At 39.9% G+C, this 23,612-nt stretch overlaps 1 protein-coding gene across 1 annotated transcript; it reads right to left on the bottom strand.

Annotated features, from left to right (window-relative positions):
* Positions 1–386: 386 nt before the first annotated feature.
* On the bottom strand, positions 387–22,718 carry LOC149311299 (ras-related GTP-binding protein D). Its single transcript, XM_089530742.1, has 7 exons — positions 22,273–22,718; positions 11,264–11,559; positions 9,023–9,222; positions 8,497–8,611; positions 6,324–6,466; positions 3,910–4,058; positions 387–1,168 (listed from the first exon to the last, which is right to left on the bottom strand). The coding sequence occupies exons 1-7, from the start codon at positions 22,508–22,510 to the stop codon at positions 1,017–1,019; spliced, it is 1,293 nt and encodes a 430-aa protein (XP_089386868.1). The 5' UTR covers positions 22,511–22,718; the 3' UTR covers positions 387–1,016.
* Positions 22,719–23,612: the final 894 nt, after the last annotated feature.

Below are 23,612 nucleotides of genomic sequence, written 5' to 3'. Positions count from 1 at the left end.
CACAATTTTCATTTGACTAGGGGTGGGGAAGTTCCAAAGAGCTATAAATGTGCTGCAAATGTCCTACACAAGCTATAGGAGGCACATGCGGCCTACAGTCTGCACTTTTACCACCTCAGTCACAAGCCTACCAGACTTGGGAGTGAGAGATGTAAACAGAACACAATGCCCTGTGGCTCTACACAGGTTCAACACTCCTCTTTCACAGGAATTATCCATCAGTGAAATGGGGGGTGGATGTGAAGGATAGGTCAAATGATTATGAACAATGGGTTTTGTATCTGGGCCTCTCCTTTCTATGCACAATTACTGCAGGCCTTCACTTGTAATATTTCTTTTACCACAGCATTTTTAAAGTGTTAAGAAAAACACAACCAGACACAACATACAACCATAACAAAATAAGTCTCTTTATAGAAAGTTACTTTTAGGTAGAGGTAATCATATAAAGAACAAAGAGGTCTTACCAGGATTTCTGGAGACAATCGGGAGTTATTTAGTCCCAAAGCCTGTTTTTACAAAATGTCTGATGTATCCCATAAGGATTCCCAAGAAATATTTTATTGCTATTGTACTTCAAAATAAAATTTGATTTTACAAGTTGGGATATTATATATATATCTATATCTGTCATGAATATTAAACTCACAGATGTGTAAAAAGTTACCTTATGATTTCTTGATTGTTTACTCATTTATCTGCAGCATGTAGAGAAACTATGGTACATATTCTATCCAGGACCGCATATTAAAAAGTGTCATTTTAAATAAAATACAACCTGGCTTATCAAAAGTTCATTTCAATCATGTAACAAGACAAAAGTGCAAAACAGTTCTGTCATCGATATCTTAGTATGAATAAATGAAAATATACAGTGTTTTTGGAGGGAGGCAAGTGTGGAAAAATTCCGTTATTAACAATACAGCAGTTCAGTTCATCTTCCAGCTATGGAACGTGGTGACACCCTTAAATGTCATAAGAGGTCTTATCTGCTAAGAGTGGTGTCATGAGTTCAGCTACACTGGCATTCTAGGTGTGCCGTTAGGGGTGGTCCTCTTGGACTTCTGCATTTGGTTCTGATTCTTTCGTGCTTTCACAACTTTCATTCTCACTTCAAAAACTTCATGTATGGCCTTACGAAAACAGTGGAAGTTGTAATCTATCAGTCCTAAAAAAAAAAAGACAACAAAGCAAAGTGAAGCAATTTCCCATATTTGAATATTCATGATAATAAAGTAATTGTACAAAAATTAACACTTTTCTGCCTTTTGCTGGTTTAAACCATCCAGTTAGTTGCTAAGTGGCTATTATTCTGGAAGAATGTGATCTCATTTAGTAAGAAACTAATTTGATCCAATTTGCAGCAGTTCTCGAACGATCCACAAAGAGTTGAAAACCTACAAATTGTACTAAAAATATAATGCAAAATGTAGTCTACGGCCTGAAAAAATTACAAATTACTTCTGTACTTATTTAAAAACAGAACTGGTGGCTTTAGTAGTTAGTCAGATTAGAGCACAAACAAGCAATCCGCCAAAAATGAGAAGCTTTGGACGCACTGAGTGCTACTTGTCAAGTCTGTAAATGGATTTCTAGCCAGCTGTGGTATTCCAAAAACTTAAAGAGAAATGTAACAACTCAACAGATCTAAAAAAGATAGTGGACAGGGTAGGAATGGATGTACCATCATGTACAAAAGAACAGGAACAAGGAGAACATAGTAAGCTGGGGAAGGCACAAGAGAAGGACAGAAGCATCTGGAAACCTGTCTTGGAGTAATCCCTCTTACTCCCATTACAAAGTTAGCTACTATGAGCTAATCAAATTTCAGGACAGAAACCCAATATAATCTAGGAATAGAAAATCTGTGTGCTGTAGCTAGGTAGGAACAGATGTAGACAAACTTGCTTCTCCTTTTAGTCAAAGACACAAAGAACAAGGAAGATGGACAAATTAATTGAGTAAAATCTACCTACAAAGACATTTTGCAGAATTATGCAGAATTCTGTCTATTTTGTAGTACAGTCCGCCCTTATCTTACGCAGGGGATCCGTTCCAGGCCCCTGTGTAAGGCAAATACTGCGTATACTCAAGCCCCACTGAAAACAATGGGGCTAATGCACGTGGTACATACGCCATTACCTCTTCCGTTGTGTGGCTTTCAGTGTAGGCTGAAAGCCGCGTATGATGCGGGCGCACTGTACCTGATTGCAGGATTCAGTGTAAGCAAAGCATTAATATTTTTGGAGAATGTTGAAGAAAGCAAAGGAAGCATCAGCTTAGGGCTTAATTCATTTTGAACTGCAAACATGGTTAATACTGTTTTAACTATATATGCATTTATTGTAATTTTCTACCTTGAGTCCCCTGTCTGGGAGAAAGGTGAAATATAAATAAAATGATAAATGACAGATTAACAAATTCCTTCAGGAGCAATTAATCTAGCATTATTAAAGAGCAGTTAATACAGACTTGCACTGTATTCCATTAAGTAACTACTGGCATACAATTGATCACGTTCCCCTGAAAGATTTCAATTATTTTTTAACAAAACCAGTTCCAGTTGTGTCTAGAGCACCGTTGTGGTCTCCATACATTTTGGGTGCTACCCACAAGTAGTTCAATTTGAAACATAAGTATAAATCTTGTCTACCACTGTGAGAATTAATTACTGGATTTTTTGGCATTATCTTAATCAAGTGAACCATGTGAAAAGGCTAAGAAGGAATAAATGCTCACACCTACACAACTCAGGAGCAAAGCTCAAGAGCAGAACAAAGCAGTGAACGTAATGTGAAAGTGTGCATCCCAGCCAGAAGTATAGGGAATCCAGTCTGGGAGAACCTCTCAACAATGAATTATAGTCAGTTATTACATGCTGACTTTGACTTATGGTGAACTTCTTCTAGGGTATTCTTGGCCACTTTTATTCAGACCCAGAGGAGGCTTGCCATTGTCTTCCTCTTAGGATGAGAAAGTATGCCCTGCCCAAGTTCACCCAATGGGTTTTCCATGGCTGAATGGAGATTCCAACTTTGATATCCTGGAGTCCTAGCCCAACTCTCAGATCACTAAACCATGCTGACTCCACTCCATAAAGCTCATTGTGCAATCCTGAGATACATCCTTCTAGTTGACAGAATAGTTCTTAGAATAAAAACAGTGTTTGCCATCCTGAATTCCATGGAAGAATACCCAATGCAAACAATAAAACATCTCCAGCAACTTTAACCCAGGTTGTATAAAGCTGATTAGTCATGCTAGTTTGTTGCAGCAAAAACAACAAACAGTTTTGTGTACAGTCCGCCCTTCTCTTACGTGGGGGAATCTGTTCCAGACCCCCCCCCCAGCGTAAGCAAAAAAACGCGGATGCTCATGCCCCATTCAAACTAATGGGGCTCGTGCCTGCGGTGGCATGGTGGTGGCATGCAGAGCGCACGCCATAGGAATGCGCCCCATTCATGCAAATAAGACGTGCGGGCCCGCATGGTCAAAGCCGCGTATAACACAGGCACACTGTACATTGAAGGCTATTCAATTTTATTCTACATAGTCACTATCCACTTCATCCAATGCATGAAGAGTTACCAAAGTTGACAGTTATATATATACCTGCTTAGGAGAGTGGGCAATTCTAAACAGTGGAGTCAAAAATGTAAGAAGCACTTTTAAAATGGCTGTTAATTGAACAGCAACTCATTGGTAACGTAGACATGCTTGCAGTGATAATTTGATTAAACTACGTAGGTGTGCCTCAATACTCTTTTATACAGCAGTTCTGTGTAAAAGTTTCAGCTTTTACACACTATATTCCCGAGACATGCAAATTATTTAATTATAAAGGGGAACAAAAACATGAAGCAGTTTTGACCATTTCAAATGTTATAACTACATAAAGAAATTGAATACCTTTTCTCTCAAAACTTTCTTCTCTAACAAAGCAAACAAGGGCAAGGAATTTTGTCACTTCTTTTAAGTAAAGGACAGTTGTGTTGTTCAGTTTTATTATTGCTGTTGATTCTTTATCATAAGGGGTTCCAGCGCCATCTTCTTTCAGTCTAAATGCAACAGTGCAGGATGAGGAAGGAATGAAAAACAGAAGTACATCATTTACTCATTCCAATGTACAAAATAAAGATTCCTGTTTTAAAGACTGTTTTAAAATAAATTGCATCACAAATGCGGTGTCTGAAGCACATTACAAATAATCTATACCAGTTTTATTACAGACAATCCAGGGCAAATAGAACATAATGCTGATTCTCTGAATACACAGCAAGCAACTGGTAAACCAGGTGCAAGGTAGTATTTGTACTGTAGTTCACAACAAAGTGGCATTCCCTCTTACTGTGGATTTGACTTGTGCAACATTTTCAAAATGGCAAACACTACAGATAGCATGCAGTGGGACTACAGGCCATAGTTCACACAAGTTAGAAACTAAATTTTAAGATCTTTATGTTGCTTGCATGTTATAATCAGAACTTGGCCAACAGCTTATTTGAAATTTACTGGGGAAGATGCACTCTTCCACCCCTTTAATATACTGTATTCATAAGGAATTAAAAAACACACACTAAGCACAGTAAAGAAAAGACAAGAGGCAACAAGGACATGGAATTCCTGCTTTTGAAAGAGTGGTGTTGCTTCTCAACAATAAGTCTTGTTCCATTTTCTGCCAACCTGTGAGTCAGTGAAAGGAACTTAAAGAGGGACTGTAAGATAAAAATAGCCTGCAGCTTTTAGTTCTGTTTCCACCTATCTTTTTGTGTTTTCATCTTTAAAATATGCATTGCACCCTGACAATTTTCAAAACATTAACCAGAGGTGAAACACAATGGAAGAAGCAGACAACGGTATGCATATCTTTTAGGTTTTGTTAAGTGAGATTAGCATTTTTGTATTGTTGTTGTTGTGTGCCTTCAAGTTGTTTCCGACTTCTGGTATCCCTAAGACTACCCCATCATGGGGTTTACTTGGCAAGATTTGTTCAGAGGGGGTTGCCTAGGCATCCCTCATGAGGTTGAGAGAATGTGACCAGCCCAAAGTCGCCCAGTTGGTTTCCATAGGGGAGAGAGGATTTGAATCCTGGTCTCCAGACTCCTAGCCCAATGCTTAAACCACTACACCACACTGGTTCTCAGAACAGAAAATGAGGCCACCAAGAATTGAACCGTCTGAGCTGGGCACTTGCTGGACAGAGGAAGAACTGAGAAAGAGCCTCCAGTCAGCCTTCCAACTGCTTCTTTCAGTCATGACACTCTGGTCCAGCTAACAATGGGAGTTAACCCACTGGTGGATGGCTCCTTCCTACAGTCTGGTAACATGCATTTGTACAAGTGAGTGCAGCAGTCAGCAATTAAATTTTCAGAAAAGCTCTCTCTTATTAACTCACTCTAACTCTTAGGAGTTAGTAAGTATAATGAGTTTAAAAAAAGAGTCAATAATACAATAATAGGATGATGCTGTGTATTTCTAAAAACATTTAGGGGCTTGTATCAGAATCTTAGATCTGAATTCTCTTTTCTGGTTTATTGCTAGCAGAAGGGAAGGGGGCCACCTCTGGAAGGTCTAGGCACCTATTTTCTGCCCTTAGGAACCCCTTCCAAGGGTCATATGGACACCAAAACACAAGGACTGAAACTGGAAGACACTGGAAGTCCACTTCTGGTTTTGAAAAAAGGCTACTTTTATAATAAAGCAGGGTTGCCCTGCAATGGATTGAAAAAGTGTATCTCTACCCCTTGAAGTTACCAGAAAAGGCAATTAACTCTTGGGAGGGGGTAGAAAAAGGGAAGTCCAGGGGAATCTGAGGCTGGAGGCAGGGGGGAATCCACCCTTAGAACCACATGGAGCCCAAGGGTCAAGAGTTTGCACACCTGGCTTTCAGAGTGTAAATAACTAATTCTGGCTAATTCCAGTTGATAGTTTGGATCTATCTGTCTAAAAAAAAAAAGAAGAAGAAAAAGAAAGGTGTATCACACAACTGACACTTCCCCACACCTATGTTAAGCACTCTGCCTTTTTTCCCCCTCCCCAAAATAATTTTTTCTAAATCAGCCCTTTCCAAAGCTGCAGGATTACTTTGATCTATAAACACACAGCTCTAATAACCACATACACATCATGTGATCACATGACTCTCGGTGATACTTTCAGTGAACTATTCTTGGAAATGGCTTCTTTACTAGAGAGAACTTAGAAGCACACTACTGCATATGTACGAATCAGAGGGTTTTCCTTTTAAAATCGGTTGATTGTCAAGCAACTCTAAGCCCTGCAGATTGCCTCCAGAGGAATACAAAAACCAACACTTTACTTACCCATAGATACAGGAAATGTCAATGACAACATCTATCATATCACAGCTGAGTTCATACGTCTGCATATCCACTGGCGTACTGTCAGTTGCAATATAAATTTTACTGACTACATCAAAGAGAAAAGCTTTCTCAATTCCAGAATTCTAAAAGGAAAAAGGAAGCATATAAATTTCATTAGAGGGAGTCTGATCTTTAGATGAAAAATATGACATTTCTTGCATATTTTATCAGCTCAGACATACTGACAGCAAGTACAAATTGGTGAAATATGACTAATTATGATAACCTAGAAATAGTTCCATAGCTATAAAAATTGAGCATATCCCAGCGGATGTCATTCATAATTAAGTCCCACTGAGATCCATGGATTGAGGCTTAATTGTTACCTTAATTGCTACTGATCTTTATTGGAACTTTATTGCAATTGTCTTTTTCTGGATTATATCCATTGCGTATTACTATATTGCAAACCAAAAGGTTCATAACTTTTCTGTCAGGGCCATATAAAGACAACTAGTGTACCTGTTTTATTATTATCTATTGACATACAAAATATGGGTTAATATAAGGACAGTGAAAACAAATTACAGTGCTACCTCGGGTTACGAAATTAATTCGTTCCGCGGCTCCGTTCGTAACCCGATACATTTCGCAACCCGAAAAGGCTTTCCGTTAGCGCTGGAAAGCCGCTAGCCGCGCTTCGCATTTGAATTTCGCGCCGAAACGCGCCGAAATGAATTTCGTAACCCGAAAAATAGTTCGTAACCCGGAACAGTTTTTTCCAATCTAACTTTTTCGTACCCTGGAAATTTCGTAACGCGATCAATTCGTATCCCGGGGTACCACTGTATCAGAAAGGAATATAATTGGTTGAAATACACTGCTCAGTTTATTACACAGTAAGAGTACTCACTAAAGAGAAAGAATTACCACTAAGTTCAACAGGGGTTTGTTGTTGCTGGGTGCCTTCAAGTCATTTCCAACTTATGATGACCCTTGGGTGAATCTATCACAGGGTATTTTTTGGCAAGTTTCTTTAGAGGGTTTTTGTCACTGCCATCCTCTAAGGCTGAGAGAGTGTGCGTTTGTTTGTTTATTTAAATCCCGCTCTCTTCCCAGGACTGGGACTCAGAGTTGGCCAAAGTCACCCATTACCCTTTAGTAAATACATTTCAGTATGCAATGAAAAAGCCTCAGAGCTACAAAAGAGTAAAGAGAAGCTTTAACCCATTCAGAATTTTGCAGTTCTTTTCCATCACAGCCAAAATATTTAAGGCTTATATTGCCAACCAATGGTGGTAGCCTTGTGCTTGCAGAAACTTTTTGTAGGCTCACCCTACTTACTGCACTGGACATCTGCCATTCACAAAACCTTTCTTAAGGGCTAGGAGACCTTCTGAAATATTAGCGGCTGTGGCATTAGAGCGATGTAGCAGATGGTATCATGGAGGGAGCACTAAGGATACAAAACCATGTTTACTAGAACAGGGAAAACGTTGGGGCAATGAGGGAAAATCTATTGCTGCCAAATTGCCACCTTGTATGATTTGTGGGGCTCATGTCCTTCATGGGTGGATAATGAGATCCACATAATCCTATGGACACCCAAGGACTGTAGGATTGTACCCAAGTAGTCACAGAAAACTGCATTATAATTCTTTGAATAACAAAATACTGTGAAATTTTCTAAATTACAGTGAATTGTTTACACTACCACACCAACCTGTACAAATCCAGTATCATATGATTTTGAAAGGTAAACAGGATTAGGCTTGGCCAGGGAATACTAGAGATCACTGGGCAAGGATAGGAAAGAATCCTAAAATGATACCGAACCCGCTGCAGTTGGAGTTGAGAAAACTAAACTAGATATTCAATATTTATTGATTAGCCCTTAGGCCATCTCAAAGTACCACAAGACTAAATAAGACTCTGTATCAAATTCTATATAAAACTCCATATAAAAGTTATATAAACTAGATAAACCAATGGACTGATTCAGCATAAGACAGTGTCTTATTTTTCTGTGTCCTTGGCTTTTATTTCAGAATACCATAGCTAACAGCAAAAACTGTAAACATGTTTTTGGAAAATGAAAATGAAAACAAAGCCATGCTTTTGCAATAAAATGAATGAAGTGCAGAAAGTTAAATATATCTACAAAAATATTTACCGAAATAAAGATGTTAAGCAGGTTTTCCAAGGTTGGCAGCTGGGGGATCAATTTCTGTACCACTTTACTAAATGCTTCAAATATAGAATGGTCGTATATACTTGTTAAATAAAAGCTGGGAAAGGAAACAGTTATTACCAATTTATTCCTTTGAAATTAACATCTACAGAAGGTGTTTGCCCCCCCCCCCCCACAAAGAAACTATGAAAATGAACATTAAATATTATTTCATTTGTTTTATACTTTTAACCCAACAAAGAGACAAAAGTTCATAGTTCCTGGAAATGGAATATATAATCAAACACATTTAGCTTCCCCAAGGCAACAGAAGTGGAGGCACTGGGGAGTCTCCATTTGGGGATATAGTACTCAAGTTAACCATTAACAAGCTCAAGGGCTCCAAATTACTTGGCCATTGCATATCTGACTGAGGCGTACCTTTCCTTTTCTTTCCTAAGACTGCCATTTTGATTATTCACTTTCTTTTTCCTCTAGCAGGCTTTATCAATTACTGTGCTCTTCTCACCTCAAGTGGATTTTTTCCAGCCCAGCATCTGCAAGGTCATCACTTGTCCTCTGATGAATATCTCTTTGTGTTTCAATCTTGTGATCGTCAGACAAACCATCTACTTTGTGAATAAATATTTCAAAGTTTATGTCTGGATTCACTTTATATGCTCTTGTCACAGTGAGATGGAGTCTAGCCAATGCTTCCATATAGTCATCCTATAAACAAAAATAAATTCGATTAATCCTTTGGTACTAAGAACGAGGAAATGAGGTATTTCTAATGTTTACTTTGTGACATGCTATTTCCTTTTTATAAAAATAAATCTTCACAAAGGTACAACAAAAGTAACACTTGAGGAAAGTATCAAGCGGAGCCTGGTGGCGCAGTGGTTAAATGCCTGTACTGCAGCCACTCACTCAAAACCACAAGGTTGCGAGTTCAAGACCAGCAAAAGAGCCCAAGCTTGAATCAGGCTTGCACCCTTCTGAGGTCACTAAAATGAGTACCCAGATTGTTGGGGGCAAATTAGCTTACAGTTGTAAACTGCTTAGACACTCTTTAGGCATATGAAGCGGTATATAAATGAAGCTTGTTTGTTTTGTTGTTTGTTTTACATCTCTGCAGCACTCCTACACCTTGAATCTTCTTGTTTGTCTTGTTTTTCATTTTTCTTTACTAAAACTAGTGTTTAACAAACATAACTCACTTCGTCATGATACCAAGTTTTCTTTCTATGTCAGTTCATATTTTAAAATTATGACAGTTCTCCTACATTCATGGTAGTTCCAACTGATCCGTCATTTTTGTATATTATTTTTCATGTCTTCAACAATTACCAATTGTATCTGTGGAATCATACGGATGAAACTCTCCCTAATCTATACAACATCAGTCTGCTGAAAGGAATTACTCTTCACATTAAAAACTACCACCACTTTTGTGTACATAGGAAAAGAAACATGTCTTACACATTTCCCTAAGATACAGCTGTACATGCAGCTGGTTAAACAAACATTCAAGTATGCACTTTCTCCCTTACAATCTAAAGTTAATGCCCATCCACAATGTTCTCCAGATAAAGAGACAATTTTTGCTTTCCTGCATATCATTTCTACAGTGTCTTATATGACTGAATATAACTTTATCATGTAAATGCTGGAAGTAAAGCATTATTTACTAATTTTGTCATAAAAATCAAAAGGAAATCCCCATCTTGGTTTAAATGACAATATGGTGAGCTCGTGGTATTTGCTGTGGTATGGTTCTAGGATTGCCCATGGATACCAAATTCTGTGGATGTTCAAGTTTCATTATATACAGTGATCTAGTAAAATGGTTCTTTTATATCAAATGGCAAAAACAAGGTTTGTTTTTTGTATTTTACAAAATATTTTCAAGCCACGAATGGTTGAATCTGTAGTTATGGAAGGTTGAATGTATTTTATTGTAAAAATTATGATTGCTATAAATGGAGATGAGCAATGAATGCCGAGGCCATTTATCCAGCCCACAGTCACTCTTCCTGTCCCACATTTTGTCTTCATCAAAAAAAATCCCTCCCCCACTCCTCCAGGAGTTATAGACCTGTGATCTAATAGGATGCAGGGCTACCAGAGCTTCTGAAACGTAAATGAATGAAAGAACAATGAAATCAATTTATATTTCCAGCCACTTCTGGTTTTTTCATATTTTCAGGCCTGGTATGGCTCACAATGGGTTTTTGGGGCAATAAAATGGCTCCTTCACTATCTAACATTGTTCATACCCATTTTATGTAATTCATTTAGAAAGGAACAGCATACAGAACCCATTACTTATACAACATGCAACTTATACAAATAAAATAAGGAATGTTAACATACACAAAAAAAGTATTTATATTAAAACTTTCTAGATCTAAATAGAAAGGCTCTTGGAAGAGTGAAGAGGGAAAATGTTTTAACTGCAGTTCCCTATCATATCTCATGATATTCCAGATGATCCCACAATCCTCAGAAGCACCTTTTGAATACTTATGCAGCAGCAGGAATGAGGAGCAATATGAATATGCTGTTGCAAAAGATAAACTCTGTTTGCATCACTCTGGATCCTATCTTTTCTACAAAGAGAGTTAGTTACATTTTGTGCAGCCTGTCTTTTCCTGATCTGTTTTACTTGTCTATTAACAGGCATGCCTTGTTTGTGTAAGTTTAGGCTGCTGGGTGTGAACAGGAAAGTGGAATTAGTCTAAAATTATTAACCAGAGTTAGTCTTTACCTGAGAATCAATAACAAATATCAAAGCTCCAGTGCCTCGGAAAATCATCTCATAGTCAAAGGTGGGATCGAAGAAGTCAATTTGCCCAGGAAAGTCCCATATCTGAAAGTTAACAAAGGAGCTGTTGGAAACATCTTCTCTGCAGATCTTGTTAGTGCTTTCCAAGAAAAGGGTTTCATTTGGTGACATTTTATGAAAGACGACTTTCTGAATGGACGACTTCCCACTTCTTCTCAGTCCCATGAGCAAGATTCTTGGTTTGACTTCAGTACTAAAAGGATCATTGAAATCTAGAACTGAAAAACAAAACAAAAACACTTTTTGACACCATATAATTAGCCAACAAACATGTTTATAATTACCTTGTATCACAAGCCTAACATTTGTTTGAAAGAAACTGTTGCCAGATTCAACTGTTTTTACTCCCACATAACTATGATTTGCAGTCTTAAAATTCCTTCTCTGATGCTGAAGAGATGCGTTTTAGCTAACAGATTTAATGATTAATCTCTGCATTTCCCCAGCTATTTTACTAGCACCACATGCTGGTTTGAAAGGCAGTTCATGTTGCTTATGGAATAAGCCCCTAAGTTTGATATCAATTCAGAATACAAAGCTATCTAGAGGTCCATACTCCTTATGCATTTTATTATGACTGTCTGGTTATATACAGTGTGCCCTTGCCTTACGCGGGAGATCTGTTCCGGATCCTCCCGTCACGTAAGGCAAGTTCCGTGTATGCTCGAGCCCCATTGAAAATAATGGGGCTTATGCACATGGTGCTGTGCACCATTTCCTGTATGGTGCGCAGCTTTCATCATACGCTGTACAGAACTATACCAATATAACACTAAATCAGAAAATTTAGTAACAAAATGTAATTCAGATGTTATGGCCGTTAGCTTAAATAATAATCATCCCTTAAAAAGCACTTTTAAAGCAAATTGTTTTGGGGGCAAAATAGACTGACAAAAAGAGCCAGCTTTAGGGTGGTGTGGCATACGCAAGCCAGACACCCCAATGCCACCCCCAAGCCGGCATCATGCCGCCCCGCTAACCACACAGCGGGCATTTCTGTGGTGTGGTGTTTACATGCACCACAGAAATGGGGAAAAGCTGCCGCAAAAGCTGCCGCAAATGGGGCTTTTCCAGCTCAAAAAGGAGCGGCATTTTGCCACTCCTTTCGGTCTGGAATAATGCCACAACCCTGATCCGGCACACAAAGGGGCGGCATGATGCTGCCTTATTAGGGCCATCTGTTTTGACCATTGGTTAAACTTATGGTAAATGAAGGATTAATTTCCAAATGGCATTTCTTGCACTATAAAATAGGGGCCTGTTACAGACAGACCTGAAAATACAGACTGGGTCCGTATTAGGGTTAGAAAGGGGCGTCACTTCCTGACGCCCCTAACCCTAATACAGACCCAGTCTGTACAAAATGGCGGTGGCTGTTCCACATGGCCGCCTCCAAACGAGGCGGCGTGGACGTGACGTCTTTGTGCCGCACGAGGGGGCCTAGAGTGCCCTTTCTGCGGTGCAGGAAGGAGCTCTGAAACGGAGCTCCTTCTGGGGTTTGCGTCGCTGGGCGCAGCCTTTACATGGCTGTGCCCAGCGACGCAGAGGAGAAAGGGGCCAAGTGGCCCCTTTCTCCTCCTCCCCGCCGTCGCCGGGTGTCCTTGGGGCTTCAAGCCCCAAGGACACCCCTTTGCAGGCCGCAGGGAAGCGGCCTTTTGCCGCTTCCCCACGGCCTGGAAAGCAACGGATTGGGGCCTCAGAGGCTGCTGGTCTGGCAGCTGAGGCCCCGATACAGCAGGGAAAGGGGCGGGGGCAGGCCGCCCCAAACGGGCAGTCTGTAACCCACCAGGTTGATTAAAAAGATGCTGGATACTGGTCTAACAATGAACAACTGACAATAAACTGTTAAAAGTTAAAATATTAAATTCAGTCATTGTTGTCCCAGTAAGAGGGTTGAAAAACTGTAACAGCAGCTTTATTAACTTTAAAAAAAACAATAAACAATTTTTAACAACAATAGTGGTTTTTTTGGTAAATCATTTGGTTTAAACAAAGGATTAATCTATGATTTAAACTAGTCTAGATTAAACCAGCCAACCCTGCTTTACAGGGAAAATGTTAAACAATAAATTCAATTCTCACTCTTTCACCCTCTACCTCCTCATTTTATTTTTAACAGCAATTAATATTGCTTTTCAATTATACAGCCTTTGCTAATCAGTCTGTACATATTAAGGAACAAAGACACACACAGGAAATTGAGATTATAAATCTTCATACAACTGTGGACCTGTTTCATGCCTGCTCTCTGTTTGCCACTTAGGAGATCTTAGTGACAGCATTAAGGTGCTAACTCTAAACGTAATTTTTGACAGCACTTCCCAATATCAACTAATCTTTATCATTATTGCTGATTACCAGTAATATTCCCAATGTCAGTTCACACACAGTATTTCCCACAAATATGGTTTAAACTAAGGATAGGAAGCAAACGTTGTGCATACATGCTTTCTTTACTCTGTTCTGATTCCAGAATCAAGCAATATGTGTGAAAAAAACCTTGGTACAAATAGATTTCTATATAGTGTAATTTTTAAAAATATACACTCCTTTCCATCACCACCTGCAAACCGTTGGAGTATAACCCAGAAAGAAGAGTATCATTTGCTATTTCTGTACATTCAAATGCACAAGTTCACAAAAGGAGCTGTGAATCATCAGATGGCATATATGAACATGAAGCATGGGAGAAGAGAACTGATGGAGAAGTATATCTAATTTGGAGAAGTGTAATCATTTCTGAGGTTTATGCATTGGAAATAGTATTTGTCATGTTTCCTCTTCTTTGAAGGGAAAAAAGGACACTTCTTACAAGTACTTCTGGAAAGTGGTAGCGTCTGAAATGTTCCTTTTGTTTAAAATTCATAGCAAGTCAACAGCACAGACACAATGAAGTTTAAGCCTCCCTTATCAAAAATGTTAGAGACCAGAAGTGTTTTGAATTTTGCAATATCTGTATTTGCATATATGTATATAAAGTACATATCTGGGAGTATCTCCAACATCTTGGAGATGGGACCCAAGTCTAAACACAAAATTTATTTTATGTTTCATATATACATGATACATACACATAGCCTGAAAGCACTTTTATACAATATTTTAAATACTTTTGTACATGAAACAAACTTTGTGTATATTGAATAAACAGAAAACAAAGGCCATCTTAGCCATTTATGAAAAAAGTTTTTGCTTTTGGAGTAAGGGAGATGCAACCTGTATATTATCTTTATAATCAGGGCTGTGGAATAAGAGTTTTGGGTGGAGCTGAAAGAAATGTACCAGCTCTCAGTTCAAAATAAAATAATATGTGGTAAATAGTGTGATGTAGTGGTTTGAGTATCTGACTACAACCCTAGAGATCAGGGTTTGATTCCCTGCTCAGCCACAGAAACCCAGTGGGTGACCTTGGGCGAGTCACACACTCTCAGCCCCATAAAACCCTGTGATAGGGTTGACTTGAAGATATGTAACATAAAATATGGTGAATATATTATTTTATTCTGTGTATGTTACTTTTTAAAAAATTATTAAGTGTCTAATTTATAGCATATTTATTTTAAAATGAATTCAGGAAGATTCCCTTCTTCAGAAATTGTAATCAAACTAATATATTTTATATTCTCTCTAAGTAGTTTGATCATTCATGTGGTAGTAATGAAAAAAAGCCCCGTGCTATCATTTTACTACAGTAAATCTGTTATTACTAATTAATATAGTTACCATTTAGGAAGCAGTCAGAGTCAAAGGCCTGACATACCAATTCCACTGCCACATTTGCAACAAAGAGGAAAAAATGCTTTTTAAAGCTTAATGCCAGAAAAGATATCTGAAGTCCAAAAAAAACCTGCAGAAATAATCCAGTTTGAGACTGCTTTAACTGCCCTGAGAATATTGAGAACTGTGGTTTTGTGAGACATTTAGCCTTCTCCGTCACAGAGCTCTAGTGCCACAATAAACTACAGTTTCCAGGATTCCCTAGCACAGAGCCAGGGCAGTTAAAGTGGTCTCAAAACTGGATTATTTCTGCAGTGTGTTTTGGACTTTTAAAAAGTCTACATCTGAGAAAGCCTAAAGTTTAAAGTAGCCATATTAGTAGTAGTAGTAGTAGTAGTAGTAGCAGCAGTAGCAGTAATGGTGGTGGTGGTGGTGGTAGGGTGGGTGTGTGTGTGTGTGTGTGTGTGTGTGTGTGTGTGTATTCTCCTGAATATTATTCAGGAATAAAATGTATTCCCAAACCAAAGCACAGTAGAAGCAATAGATTCTGGAAAAGCCATTAGGTTTATTGTAAAAAATAAACCATCTTGTTCCCAAATATAGCTATTGTATATATGCATTGTTTAGTCTTAGAAATAGATACATATAAAATATGTTTCTTATACCATCACTTCAATGCACAGGAGTTCACCAAAGCTATGCAGTCAGCCTTGCAGAACTGTAAAATAAGGACTGACATTCACAGCTGCAAAGGAGCTCTCTGCAGCTGTTGCCTTTTATGGGCTTGAAACCAGCCTTACTTGCTTCCATACAGCTCCAAGGCCACTTCATTAAAATGTGATCCTTTTGTGTTTACACTGAACACCTGCACCACAACAGAACTACTGTTGTTGTTCTTAATTCTGCTTAAAGATTCCACTTGAGATTTCTACATGTATACTACCATCGGTTATTTTCTTTCACCTCTTTTCACAAAGGCTGATGCTATCTCTTACCTAGCTTCCTACCTCATGTAGGTACTTTAACTATGGTTTAACTATGGTTTAATTCAGTGGTTCACAAACAGTGGGGCAGGACCCAAGTGGGGGCAAGACTTGAAGACTCCTCCTCTTCCCAAAATGTTATGTGTAAAATTTACACATGCATTGAGTTACATATTGAATTTACTTAAATAAAACTCTTCCAATTTGAGTGATGTTGTTTCCTTATAAAATGTTAAAATATTAAAAGCACTTAAAATATTAAGTAATATACATGAATTGTGAATGGAAATATATGCACACTAAATAAACGTAATATTGTTATATACTACATTGAGTGGAGATGTGTGTAAAGTCCGTATGGAGATGTAAAGAGAGGTCCCAAGGGTAAAAAGGCTGAGTTCCAATGGTTTAATTTATCCTTTAGGTCCAAAACACACTGCGTAAAGAATCCAGTTTGAGATTGCTTTATCTGCCCTGGCTTAGTGCTAGGAAATCCTAGGAATCATAGAATCATAGAGTTGGAAGAGACTGCAGTTTATTGTGGCATCAGAGCTCTCTTTCAGAGAAGGCTAAATGTCTCTCACAAAGCTACAGTTTCCAGGGTCACCTAGCCTTGAGCCACAGCAGTTAAAGCGGTCTCAAACTGGATTATTTCTGCAGTGTGTTTTGGACCTCAGCATACTTCTACTATTCATCTAGATATATTTCCTCCCCACTTGATAATATAATAGAGTCACTCCTAAACTAATGATATAACAGAGAGGCCAATGTTGCCACAATTCAACTCCACAAATCCTATCCTGTTGTTTCTGTATCACATGGAAATTCCCTTCCCTTTCCCCTTTTTACTTCCCTCCACGTTCTTCCCCACAAAACCTAGCTAAAACAGGTAGCCAACTTGTTCCCCTCCTTAAATTCTAAGCCTTTGTCTCCTCATTCACACAACTTCCCACAAAGCTAGATTTGCCCTTATCCAGAGTCAGCTATAGAGCCACCTTTTCTTCACATAACATGATGACAGCAAGTATTTAATTTGTTGGGTTTTTTTCATTAAAAAAGAAAGAAATTGAGGGTAGGATCATCTCTAGGTCCATCTAGAAACAATGCAGTTTGACACCACTTTAAGTGCTGTAGCTCCATCCTATGGAATCCCGGAATCTGTAGTTTTACAAACTCTTTAGCCTTTTCTGCCAGAGTGCTAATGCTACACAGAACTACAAATCCCAGGATGGAGCCATGGTGGCTGTTAAAGTGGTGTCAAACCGCATTGTTTCTACAGTGTAAATGCACCCTTGGACTTAAAAGTTATACTTCTGAGCCCCAAGCTCCCTTTGAATTACGATAACAGATTTGCATATTCTGAATCTTGGTATGCAGTAGCAAAGTAAAACCTACATATATTTAAAGGTACTTACAATTTTCTGGGACAAAAGCCCTAATATAGCAAACATACACTTGACCAGAGCATATGGACTCCACATATACAGATAGCAAGAACTAATGACTTGAAAGCTGGGGAAAGAAAGGTATCTAAGGCTATGAGTCAGAAATCTCCTAGCTCAAATCTCTACTTAGTTGCAACAATACAAAAGTAGCTTTAGCCAAATTTCTGTCTCCCATCCTCAGTGTCCCATCTGCAATACTACCCTTTCCAAGGCTGTTGTAAGAAAAGTTTTTCTCTCTAAAATGCTATATACAATTATTAAGAAGGTATTTTAAAAGCAGCTACAAGAAAGCTGCTTCTTTCCAACAGATTCAACAACAGGTCCCCACTAGAAGGTACCACACACCTTGGGCTACTGAGTGTTAGAGTTCTCATGCCGCTGACTGATGTATCTCATCCGTTCCCTCCCTTTCAGTTTGGTGTGGTCAAAATATTTGCAACCAGGCACTGTGAACACACACTTCTCTTCGAACTCACCTCTTTCCCAGAACCACAAAATGGTCAGTCCTCAACCTCAGTCCATTACTATACTGTATTTGTCACTGACTGAAACTCCAACCCATCCCTAAATTCCTTCCTCTGTCTTAAACTCTCCATTTTTCCAGACCATAATCCCACCTCCTAATTTCCCTCCTTTCAGGTCCTCATTCAACTCCGTACAAAACTAAGCCATCCCTGCCTCCAAAGCTCAATGCAACCTGTAACCTCTCTCTTCCCGACAGTGTTACTACAATTTTTATACACCTACCATAGGACATGCAACTCCATCCTTCCAAAATATTGTTGGACTGCACACCCCAACATTCATCACTATTGTCAATGCTGGCAAGAACTGCTGGGAATTGTAGTTCAATAACACCGACATAGCTGCATAATTCCCACCCTGACCTACAACAACAGTAAGCCTTCATGTGCAAGACTGGACCAGAGTACTTTACCACCTGTGGAGGACAAACCTATGCCTCACTTGGGTTGCCAGAGTGAAAACTGGAGAGACCACATGTACCTTTAATGGCTATTTAGCTGCAGTAATTTGAACAGGTATGACTTGCCCCACAACCAGATAACACACAATACATGTGACAGCCCTATGCAACATTAACTAGGGGTCCCGGAAGCAGCAAGGGAACTTGCATGGCCTGCAAACCTCTTTTCTTCTACACATCACCACTGCAACCCCACAGCATCTCTCCCTTGAGGAAACTATGGACATTACCACATGGGGCACTGATGGAATTGGAGTGGAATTAAAACATGCAACTCTTCCCTGTCTGCATGATGTTGGCACTCATCCGTTGCTGGTCAATTGTACTACAGTTATTATCATGAAATTTTGCATTAATGAGAGAAACCCGTCAATAACTGCCAATATCACTACATTCCCACAATAGTGCAAGTGCAAACTGCTTTAGCACTACAGTAGTGAGATTGCGAGGTCGACGCTGTATGAGTGGGTGTGTCATGAACCATTCTCTTGCTTCTCTTACATCACAAAGCTTCTGAATTAGTGAAGAAGATTTTCACAGGATCCATTGATACTGGATAAGAGTGTGTTGCTATGTGCAAAACCACCAATTCTAAACTTAAAATAACACAGAAATCTAGAATCCAAAACTGCCCAAAGAATCTTCCGATTACCAATCTGATCTTGTCACTGCAAAATTTCTGAAGAAAATAAAAAATAAAAAAGCATGTACAAAGCAGGAAATTAATGGGGGTAAAGACTAGGGTTGGGTATACTGTGTGGAAAGCCAAGACAAAAAGCATTTATCACAAAGCAAAGACTATTGTACTATTAAAAGGTAATACAGAAATAAGCATTTCCATAGTGTTATTGTTACAGTTGTAATCACATTGAAGAAATTGCACAAATACAGTCCTAGAATACCCTGGTATGGTAAAGTCCTATCTTATTCTGCCTAATAGTAAGGCTAGGTGGGTCTCAAAGAGGTCTGGAACCCTTTGTATCCTTACATGCAAACAATTTAAGGACCCAGGGTTGCTGAGTACTAACTTGGGTGGAAGTGGCATCAGTTCCTACTGCAGTCAGCAAGACCCAAGGACCCTAGTGGAGGGGAAATGGCTTTTTTGGACAGACTCTCACTTCAAGTAAGACAGGCAGACCTCCTCCCTCCTAAGAGCAACAGGCTAGAGGCACAAGACAGAACATGTGACACATACATACACACACAGACTTCCCAACATCTTTCTAGCTCTGCCCACATCCCAGTGCTTGCTGCCTGGGGCAGGTCTCTCATTCTTCTCTAATGCTAGCTCTCATCCCCTCTTTACACTATTATTTTGTCTTGCTAGAGAACCACAGCAAAGAAACTGGGAATGAAGCCCTAACCCCATTTTAGGCTGCCACACTGCTGAATTAATGCAGGTTGACACCATCTTAACTGTCACAGCTCCATCCTATGCAATCTTGGGATATGTAGTTTGTTGCAGCACCAGAGCTCTCTGAAAGAAAAGGCTAAGTAGCTCACAAAACTACAAATATCAGAACTCCATAGTTTTCAGCCATGGCAGTTAAAAGTAGTGTAAAATGGCATTAATTCTGCAGCATAGATGCAACCTATGTATTAGGTGTGAGATGGGAGCTTTCATTTGAGAGAGTGAGGTGGTTGCCTCAGGCAATTGAAGTTGGGAGAACTAGGCCCTCTTCTTATATCATGTGCCTCCTCTTATAAGTCCACCCCAACTAGCCCTTAGGTACATTTGGGTTGCCTCCAGGATCCTGAACTAAGGTCCAAAACGCACTGCAGAAGTAATCCACTTTGAGACTGCAATAACTGACCTGGCTCAGAGCTAGGGAATCCTGGGACTTGTAGTTTATTGTGGTAACAGAGTGCTCTGACAGAGAATGCTAAATGTCTCACAAAATTACAAACCCCAGAATCCTCTAGCATTGAGCCAGGGCAGTTAAAACAGTCTAAAAGTGGATTATTTCTGCAGTGTATAAAGTTAAATCATATACTAATAACCTAGGTAATAAAGTTTTAATTGTTACTGTGTGCTTTCAAAGCATTTCCGACTTGTGGTCACCCCAAGGCGAACCTATCTTGGAGTTTTCTTGGCAAGATTTGTTCAGAGCAGGTTTGCCATTGCTTTCCCATAAGGCTGAGAGACTGTGACTTGCCCCTGGTCACCCAGTGGTTTCATGGTCAAGCTGGGAATCGAACCCTGGTCTCCAGAGCCTTAGGCCGCATCTGCACTGCAGAAACAATCCAGTTTGACACCACTTTTTAACTGCCATGGCTCAGTTCTATGGAATTCTGGGAATTGTAGTTTGTTGTGGGACTAGAGCTCTTCAATGGAAAAGGCCAAATGTCTCACACAAAAGTACAATTCCCAGAACTTCATGGCATTGAGCCATGGCAGTCAAACTGGTTTAAACTGGATTATTTCTGCAGTGCGGATGCATCCCTGGTCCAACACTCAACACGCAGAAGGTGAAAGGCTTATAAAGTGACAAACCCCAGGGTTCCACAGGTTACACTGGTATCAAAGTGCATTATTTCTACAGTGTACATGCACCCTTCAAGAAAAAGCATGCCCCGTTTCTTCAGCAAAGAAGCCAAACATTTTGAGGCACCTCTACCCTAAACTCCCGCCCTCCTCTCCAAGGATGACTAGCTGCTTTCACCATAAAGGAGGACAAGGCACCTCAACATGTGGAATGTTCAGGAAGAATGGAGGACATTAAAAATAATAAGCTAAATACACTCATATAAAGATAAATTTATGCTTCTGAGTCATGCTCTAAATGGAGGACAGAAGATTGAAATGGGGGACACCCTGGTTCATGTTAAAAAAACTACTGGGTGACCTTTGGCAAGTCACACTCTCTCAGCCTCAGAGGAAGGCAAGGGCAACCCTCTCTGCCCACCACAAAAGAGGGCAAGGCACTGCAAAAGGGAGGGCATTCACTAAAAATGTAAGCCATGAGCAAATGCAAACTAAAAGCACTCTGACAGAAATAGATCCATGCTTCTTAGTAAGCCCAAAATGGAAGACGCCTTGGAACTCCTCCTGGGCAGAAGGACTGACATGGAGGATGTGTCCTGGAAAAGGAGGATGCCTGGTTACTAATCACCAAAGAAGACAAGGCACTCCCCCCCAAAATGGAGGACAATCAAGAAAAATTGAGGACACTACCAAAACAAAAGCTGGAAACACTCCTAGAAATATAAATCCATGTTCCTTAGCCCTGCTCAAAATGGAGGACGCTTTGGAACTCCTCCTGGACAGGAAGCCTGAAATGGAGAATGCACCCTGGAAAAAGGAGGACGTGCCTGGTCATCCTGGACCACATGCCCTTAGCACAAATGAGGACAAGGCACCCAAAAATGGAGGACACTCAAAAAATATAATTCATGATCAAAATAAAAGCTAAAAACACTCCTAGAAATATAAACCTATGCTCCTTAGCCAGGCTCAAAATGGAGGACCTATTGGAACTCCTCCTGGACACAAAATAAAAAGCTAAAACCACTAATAGAAATATAAATGCATGCTCTTTAGCCAGGCTCAAAATGGAGGACCCTTTGGAATCCCTCCTGGACAGAAAATAAAAGCTAAAGACACTGATACAGATAAGATAAATGCCTGCTCCTCAGCCAGGCTCAAACTGGAGGGCACTTTGGACCCCCTCCTGGGCAGAAGGTCAGCCATGGAAGGGGTGTCCTGGAAAAAGAGGACGTGCCTGGTCCCTGTCCTCCTTTCCATGGCCCCCTCTACTCTCCTCCTAGTCCAAAAGCATGCCTGCCGTGTGGTCTACTCACAGGCCCCTTCCCCTCCATTCTCGGGGTCTCCGTCCGAAAACGAGTCCGCCCCGTCCCCATAATCCGACAGCCCCACAATCTCGTCGTCTTCCTCCTCCTCCTCCTCCTCCTCTTCATCGTCGCCATCATCGTTCTCTCCCTCCTCTTCTCCTCCTTCTTCCTCTTCCTCCTCCTCCTCTTCTCCTCCTCCTCCTCCTTCTTCCTTCTCCTTCAGCTTCCCTGGGGGCACCTGGCTCATCCTCAACCCACCCTTCCTGGGCTCCCTTCGCCGCCCCAATGGCGCCTTCCTCTCTTTCTTCCTCTCTTTCTTTCTATCTATCTATCTCTATATATTCACTCCTTTCCTCTTCTCCTTCTCCTCCTTCTTCCTCGCTTGTCAAAGGAAAGGCAGCCAAGGCCCCACACTCCCTCCTCCTCCTCCTCCTCTCAGAGAGAAAACTGCGTGACCCAAGTCACCTGACACACATACAACAACACACATAACAACACCACACTCACAGGGGGAGTAACCTAATAGTAGGGAAGCCACCTCTCTGACTCTGAAGGGAGGAGGGCCCTGGCTATAAAGAGGCAGTAAAGGCGCCTGCTTTTGAGGCTTTGGTGTTAGTGGTGGTTTGTAGGCCTCACAGTTATCTCAGGAAGAGAATTTTATTCTTTTAAGGCGTCATTAAGAGCAAAGGAGGACAAAATGGAGGGCTTTCTGTTAACATAAATACATTAAATAAAATAAGTAGAGGATGTGGCCAAGTGGGGAGGAGAAACACTTCATATATATATATATTTATATTGGGATTCTTCCTGGACAGAAAATTAAAAGCTGAAAACACTCCTAGGAATGTAAAATTAATACTTCTTAGTCCTGCACAAAATATGGAAGATTGGGATTCTTCCACCTGGACAGAAAGTCTAACTAAAAAGATTGTATGTACTCATAAATAAAGGTTAATAATAATAATAATAATAATAGCAAAAACCCAACACTTCCAGAAATGTACATTATTGCTTCTTAAGTCATCTCAAAATGAAAATTCATGCTTCTTGGCCATGCTCAAAATGGAGGGACTATTATTGGAATCATAGAATCATAGAGTTGGAAGAGACCAGAAGGGCCATCCAGCCCAACCCCCTGCCGTGCAGGAAATCTAAATAGAATCTGAAAACACTCCTAGAGATTTAAATTCATGCTTCTTAAGTCATCTCAAAATGGAGGACACCTTGGAAATCTTCCTAGATTTCCTAGATATAAAATAAAAGCTGAGAACATTCCTAGGAGTGTAAATTCATGCTTCTTAGTCATGCTCAAAATGAAGAATGTATTGGAATTCCTCCTGGACAGGAGG

This window comes from Sceloporus occidentalis, unplaced genomic scaffold (assembly GCF_023333645.1).
Source record: "Sceloporus occidentalis isolate IW3139 unplaced genomic scaffold, rSceOcc1.0.p SCAF_6, whole genome shotgun sequence".
Classification (NCBI taxonomy): Eukaryota; Metazoa; Chordata; class Lepidosauria; order Squamata; family Phrynosomatidae; genus Sceloporus; species Sceloporus occidentalis.
This window is presented reverse-complemented; position numbering and strand designations above follow the sequence as displayed.

Excerpts from the sequence above, each read along its gene's own strand:
- LOC149311299 (XM_089530742.1), bottom strand. The coding sequence starts at position 22,510 with ATGAGCCAGGTGCCCCCAGGGAAGCTGAAGGAGAAGGAAGAAGGAGGA. Across the intron at positions 8,612-9,022 it reads CTGGAAAAAATCCACTTGAG|CTTTTATTTAACAAGTATAT; the intron begins GTGAGAAGAGCA and ends TTCCTTTCCCAG. Across the intron at positions 4,059-6,323 it reads GACATTTCCTGTATCTATGG|ACTGAAAGAAGATGGCGCTG; the intron begins GTAAGTAAAGTG and ends TGTTGCATTTAG.